A 7,246-nucleotide genomic window follows, 5' to 3' on the forward strand; every position below is an offset into this window, starting at 1 on the left:
GGTGCCAATATAGCTGGGATGTTCGCCGCTTACCCTTCATCGCTAACCAATCTTTAACAACAAAAAAATCCCATTTTCCCCTGCACTAAGAATTAGGAACCACATTTTTATCTGCGTAAAAATTAAGAAACCACTTGACATTTATAAAATAAGTTTAATATATTTGATATATTAAGAATTAGGCACCACATTTTTATATGCGTAAAAATTAAAAAACCACTTGACATTTATAAAATAAGTTTAATATATTTGATATATTAAGAATTAAATTACCTAGTGATAGATATTTACTATCATATATAGCTTTTATGTAACCAATGCTTGATTTTTTAATTTATATTTATTTTCAAAATCTTAGATTAGTCCATTCTCAGGATGTTTGTTTTAGCTTTTCGGAGGAGTGTTTAACGTTTCACTCTAAACCGCAAAAAATTATAGCGTTTGTTTAGGTTTATATAACTGCCACGTTTAACATTTTCGCTGAAAACTGCAGCGTTTTGGAGCGTTTCACGAAAAACCCCTATTTGGAGTTTTTCATTAACAGCTGTTTGTAGTTAGTTGTTATTGACAGAATTATCCTTCTTATTTCCACCCAATATGTTTATCCTTTAACATTATTTATATTTCTACAACATAATTACCGGAAAAAACAAGGTTTTTTTTTGCGTTCAATAAATTTTTATTTTTTTTATATAGATTATTTTTATTAATTTGTGTAACACATTTTTTTATTTTATAATAGGATAAGATGCAAAAATACCCCCAGCATTTATAGCTAAGAGCAATTTTACCCTTAACGTCTAAAATGGTGCAATTATACCCCTAATTTTGGCAGGTAAAAGCAATTTTACACATAACATTGGGGTAAATTACATACGTGGTGTACAATCTTTACCCTAAATCACACTTTGGTGTACGACCAAAATTTTATCACACTAAACCGTACGAGCTTCAGATGACCTCCCACTAAAGTATACAACTGGTTTTTATGACCGGTCAACGATGGTCAACGTTGCCACGTCATCAATTTCACTATTCTAAAAGTAAAAAATTGATATACCTATTGTGAAATTACTAAAATGTCTCAATCCCCTTCCTTTCTCACTCTTTTCCTTTCTCTCCCTCACTCCTCTCTCCTTCCCTATAACCATTGTCATCAGCTCATCTCTCACTCTTTTCCTTTCTCTCCCTCACTGCTCACTCCGCTCTCCTTCAACTTCTCGCTTTCTACCATTTCTCTCTCTACCATTAATGAGCAATAACAATAGAATTAAAAAAACAAACAGAAAAGAAAAATATAACAAAATAAAGTAAAATTCAGTTTAAGAGTAAAAAATTCATATCAAGTAATTGAATCGGAGGTGAGGGATTTTTCGGGATTAAATAGGAAGATCCCAATTCGAGAACTCCGTTACATGTAGGTATACAAACAAGCATCTCAACGCCGTGCATTTGCGCTTCTTTGGCTCTATCGCATCACAGTTATAAAATTTAAGCTCCTGGCTACCGGTTAACCACACCAGGGAGCCCGTAGTAAGCGCCTCCTTGAGAATTCCATCTCCGGCGGAGAAAGATCGAGTGAGCAACATAACATAGAACCATTCAGAATCGTCAAGATCATTTCCGTCCATCATGGAGACATCAAATTCATGATTATCGCCGGTGAGAGCTTGGATTTCCTTCATGGCCCTTTTAGGAATGTTGGCTAATTTTGGAGAATTATCTCTCGTTCCCTGAAAATGACCGTCTCCCCAGGTGAGGAAAATCCGGCTGTTTTCATCGGTGTTTGTTTGCCAGAAAACGGCATATGCCCACCAGTCGGACTGGTTTTGGACCACGGTTTGAAGTCTTTGTTGGAGAGTAAGTGTGGTTTTGTGAGACAAGGAGAATAAAGAAGAAGATGATGACAAAATAACAATAGAACTAAAAAACAAACGGAAAAGAAAAGTATAACAAAATAAAATAAAATTCAGTTTATGAGAGAGAAATGGTAGAGAGAGAGAAGAGTTGAAGGAGAGAGCAAGGAAAAGAGTGCGAGGTGAGCTGATGACAATGGTTACAGGGAAGGAAAGACGAGTGAGGGAGAGAAAGGAAAAAAGTGAGAGAGGAAGAGGATGGGGACATTTTAGTAATTTCACAATAGGTATGTCAATTTTTGACTTTTAGAATAGTCAAATTGATGACGTGGTAACGTTGACCAGTTACAAAAACCGGCTATACACTTTAGTGGGAAGTCACCTGAAGCTCGTACGGTTTAGTGTGACAAAATTTTGGTTATAGACCAAAGTGTGATTTAGGGTAAATGTTGTACACCACGTATGTAATTTACCCCATAACATTGACAAGTTGGGTCAATTTGAGAAATAATTTATCAAACTATCTTCTTGGTCATAAATATTGTCATCTACACTTCATATGTGCATGATTTTATTATTGTTAGTAACAGATCACAAACATATGATTAGATGTGAATTTTTTTTAAGAAAATAAGAAAAATATATTGTTTTTTGTACGAGTTGGACAAAAAAATTTCTAATATTTCATCGGATTTATAAATATTAATTTTCAATTTTATTATTAAATCACAAAAAAAATATGAAATCTTTTTTTAGAACCACTGGTATGTGCAATTGGTGTATAATAATAAATAAAATACCTATATTTTCTAATAATATCTGAAATCGACCCAACTTGCCAATGTTAGGGGTAAAATTGCTCTTAGCTGCCAATGTTATGGGTAAAATTGCACCATTTTAGACATTAAGAGTAATAGTTGTAAACGTTATGAGCATTTTTTCACATTTTTCCTTTTATAATTTCATCGTTGATTAATTTAAAACATGTTAATTTTAAACATTTTAAATCCGAATAGCAACAACTCAATATAATTTTACCAAACACTACTAATTAGATAACTAATAATAAACAGCTAACAGTTTACTGCAACTGTTTGACAGCAACCTAGCTGTTAGCTAACAACTGAACCAAACAAACCCTTAATTAACCTCGGTAAAAAAAAAAAAAAAGAAGCTCGCTTTATTCAATTTGGAAAAGGATATACACGAAAACAAACAAATGAGAGGAAGAGAAATTCCCCCGATAGAGTACATCAAGATGTAAAAGTAAAGAAATTCTAACCAAACACCATCTTTAATTTCTTCAAGATATTTCTCTCCCTCTCCATCTGTTTGTCTTTTTTTTTTTTTTTTTTTTTTTATTCTTCATCTTCAAAGAATTTAATCTATTGAAGATAGAGGGCAGCGAGCGGGGCAAGGGAGGCACCGATCAAAGATCCGACGGCCGGCAAGCTAATGGAGGCAGCACTTGCTGCAGGGGCAGGTGCAGGAGCCTCCTGGGCCATCACTGCACTGGCGGAGGCAGCGGCGAAGAGGACGGCGCATGCAATCTTCTTCATTTCCATTATTGATGAGATCGATACGGTGGAGATATTTATTAAAAAATCTTCAGCCGAATCAATCTGGAGTTTATTAATTCCTTGCAGCCTGAATGTAAATGCCTGCATTGTTTGGTTTATATACTTGTTTTCTTCCACAAATTTAGACAGATTATTGTTTTCCTTAATTTCTTGTGGTTTTTGCTATTTTTTTTTTTTATGGTTATGAAGTTGCTTATTCTTTAGTTTGAATGAGTCATGTTCATGGAATTAGTTGAGAGAATCCAATTGTTTGGTGAAAAGAGAAATCACATTTAAATCTTAATTATTTCTACCTTTATAAATTATTTTTTTAAGAAAAATAAATAAATACATAAGAAATTAAAGAGACGGAGACGATGGTGTATTTGATTTTTAATTTTTTTTTTGGATTTATTTGTGATAATTAGATAATAAAGGGGTTAATTTATAAAATAAATAAATATAAGGATCAAGTTAACTTTTTTTCTTTTGACTTTTAACACCGTTAGTCAATTTGGTACGTATTTGCTAATGGAATGAAGTACATGATACCATTTCACAAACTTTTAAACCACATGAGTGTTGTTCGAAAACATGTGTAACTATAAGGTTTATTTTTGTATTTTTCCCTAACTTTTATCCATATCCAATCCCCATGGAATGACAAACTACTCTTAGGGGGTGTTTGGTCTGAACTTCGGAAACGGAAACAGAATCGGAATTGGAATGTGATGGAATCGAAATCGGAATGACTATTTATTTATTATGTTTGGTTCATTCTAGAATCGGAACGAAATTCTTTTTGAAGTTTTTAGTTCTTTAATGATCTGAATCATAATAAATACAATACAATATATATTAAAAATAATTTAGCAAATAATTCTTATTATTATAACATCAATTAAAAATAAATATAAAAAATATTAAATCATTCATTAGTATAAAAAATCTAATATATTAAAATAAATTTAATGGTTTCTTATTGATAAGTTTATTTTTATTTTTATTACTATTACTGTAAATAAAGAAAATGGTATTATAAATTCAAAAGAAAACCACATTCAATGTTATAATATAAATACATTAGTATATAAAACATAATATAATATAACCATCCTTGTCTTTATAAAAAATAAATAATTAAAACTATGGCTTATTATTAATTAAAACTATAGTTTCTACCAAAAAAAATAAAATTAATTAAAACTATAGCTATACTTGATCAACAAAAGAAATCGTGGAAATCGTGGATGTAAATAGTGGAGGATGTACAGTTAATTTGAAACCAAAATAAGGTGGGATTAATTTTTTAATTAAATTAATAAGTCAATGGAAATGAAATTTGATTGAGGTGAAGGAAAGAGAATGTGATTCACATTCTTCAATTAAAATTATAAAATCAAACACAGAGAAATGGAATCATTCATTATCATTCCCATTTCCTCCTTTAATTTTGACTAACCAAACACTCCTTGAGATCTACAATGTGGTAATGTGGGTAATGGGGTCAAAATAGTATGGTTTGAAGCTTTGAAGTTTTTCCATCCATGGTCGGCGGTGAATTGCTTCTCTGGTTAGCAGAGGGTAAATTACACCCATGGCTACTGAATTTACTTATTTTGATATTGTGACCATTAAATTTTAATTTTTAAGGATATGACTATTGAACTTTATTCTTTTTAACACCGGTGACCATTGAACTTTAACTAATTCCTCAAAATTACCGGTAACGATCTCAAAATAAAAATATTCAAGAATAAAAATATTCTTTTTTGGAGCTTTCTCTCTCTACAAATTTACTCTCTCTCCTAACCAAAAAACACCTACATAACCTCAAAATGAAAATTTTCAAGAATTAAAGTTCCTTGGGATATCATTAACTCTTCGAATTTTTTTATTGTGAGGCCGTCAACGGTCCTTTTGAGATGTTGAGTGGCCATCAGTGTTAAAAAGTGTAATGTTTAATGGTCATACTGTTAAAAATTGAAGTTCAGTGGCCATAGGTATAATTTACGTTAGCAGATATACAAAGTTGAAGAAAGAGTAATGTCTCGGTTTTTACTTTGTCTTCTCTTAAACAAAATGGTGCAATTTGGATTAAGTAGGAGACGACATCGTTTTGTTTTAATGAAACATAAAAGAAGAAAAATCTCAAATCCTTCGATGACATCATCATCCCGATTCCTGCAGTGCGGGCTTAAATAGAATTGGTAATATATGATTTTGTAAAGGTAATTGGGAAAATTACACAGAAATTCATATTTTAAAAACTATTTACAACTATGTCAAGTCATAATTTTGGATTATGTCAAACTAGTTAAAATCAGTACTTTTAATATATTTAAAGATTAGAATTTATAAATTAGAAGTCTATAATATATTGTTTACGGTTTATAGTTTATGAATTGGAGTCTAGAATCTTTAAATTACCATGTAAAATCATAATATATAGAAAATAATGACATAATAAGAATTAAGTTTGGTGATATCATTTAATTGTAATTTTGTATTTAATTATGATATTCATGTAATTGACCCAAGGTAATTTATATGATTTATTAGGCCTAATTAGCTTCCCTGGTTGGCCAAAATTTCAATTTCTTCCGTGAATTTTTAAAAGTTTTAAATGATTAGTATTTTTATCCAATTATATCTAATAACTCTTTATTTCATAAAATTTGTTAGATAGGAAAAATAAAACATATGTTCCACCACATGTCAAATAAATAAATAATTAGTAACTCTTAAAAGTTTATGAAAAATTGAAGTTTTGTTGTTATTGAATGCAATTGAATAAAAATATGGGGTTATTGCATGCAATAGGACAAGAATAGACAGTTTTTTAGGATAATGTGCAAAAATACCTCGACATTTACATCCAGGAGCAATTTTACTCCTGATATCTAAAAAATTGGGCAAATTTTACTCCTAAGTAAGATTCGCAGTGAAAAGCAATTTTACCCTTAATGTTGACTAGTTGGGTCAATTTCAGATATTATATAAAAGCATATATTTTGTTTCTTATCATACACCAATTGCATATTAGTTCATTTTTTAAAAAAAGATTTCATATTTTTTTGTGAATTTAATAATAAAATTGGAGGTTAATATTTATTAATTCGGTAAAATATTTTGAATTCATTTTTGTTCAACTCGTAAAATAGACAGTATATTTTTTAATTTTTTTTCATGTCCAATCATATGTTTATGATCAGTCACTGTCACTATTGAGTGATAAAATGACTCAAATGTTTATGATCTTGGTTACCAACGTTAGAGGTATTGCACCATTTTAAACGTTAAGGGTAAAATTGCTCTGATTGTAATCGTTAGGGGTATTTTTACACTTTATCCCGAGTTTTTTTTAATGCAATTGACAATCTTAATTATTTAATCAACATTTTATTTCTGATTTCAAAGTTTTATTCATTCTCATTCAGACAAAAACAAAAGATTGATAAAACTAAAAGTTAAGCTTTTATTCATTTATTTATGCATACTAATGATTGTTTTACTGTTTGTTCCATTGATGGGACAAAATTACAAATACTTCAAAAAGGTTTATTTATACTAATTCATACAATTTATTTGTATGGTTATTAGTTTTTGTAAGGTTACTATTTTATGTCAGGACCGGTTCTGGGCTATCAAATGAGGAGCGTCCGTCCAGAGCCCATACCGGTTAGGGTCTAAAAAAATATTTTATAGTTTACTTATAAATACAGAAATGCATATGTAACATTAGAATTAATTGGTTCAGTAGGTATGAGGAGTTGCTTAATAATTTCATTTTAACTTGAGGTTCGAACCTCATCATTCCCATTTTTAATT

General features: G+C 30.3%; 1 protein-coding gene across 1 annotated transcript; it reads right to left on the reverse strand.

Annotated features, from left to right (window-relative positions):
* Window positions 1–3,013: 3,013 nt before the first annotated feature.
* Window positions 3,014–3,614, reverse strand: LOC136227309 (arabinogalactan protein 23-like). Its single transcript, XM_066015950.1, has one exon. It carries the CDS (start codon window positions 3,521–3,523, stop codon window positions 3,242–3,244), a length of 282 nt encoding a protein of 93 aa, XP_065872022.1. The 5' UTR covers window positions 3,524–3,614; the 3' UTR covers window positions 3,014–3,241.
* Window positions 3,615–7,246: the final 3,632 nt, after the last annotated feature.

The sequence above is a fragment of the Euphorbia lathyris genome, chromosome 4 (assembly GCF_963576675.1).
Source record: "Euphorbia lathyris chromosome 4, ddEupLath1.1, whole genome shotgun sequence".
Lineage (NCBI taxonomy): Eukaryota > Viridiplantae > Streptophyta > Magnoliopsida > Malpighiales > Euphorbiaceae > Euphorbia > Euphorbia lathyris.

Excerpts from the sequence above, each read along its gene's own strand:
- LOC136227309 (XM_066015950.1), bottom strand. The coding sequence starts at position 3,523 with ATGCAGGCATTTACATTCAGGCTGCAAGGAATTAATAAACTCCAGATT.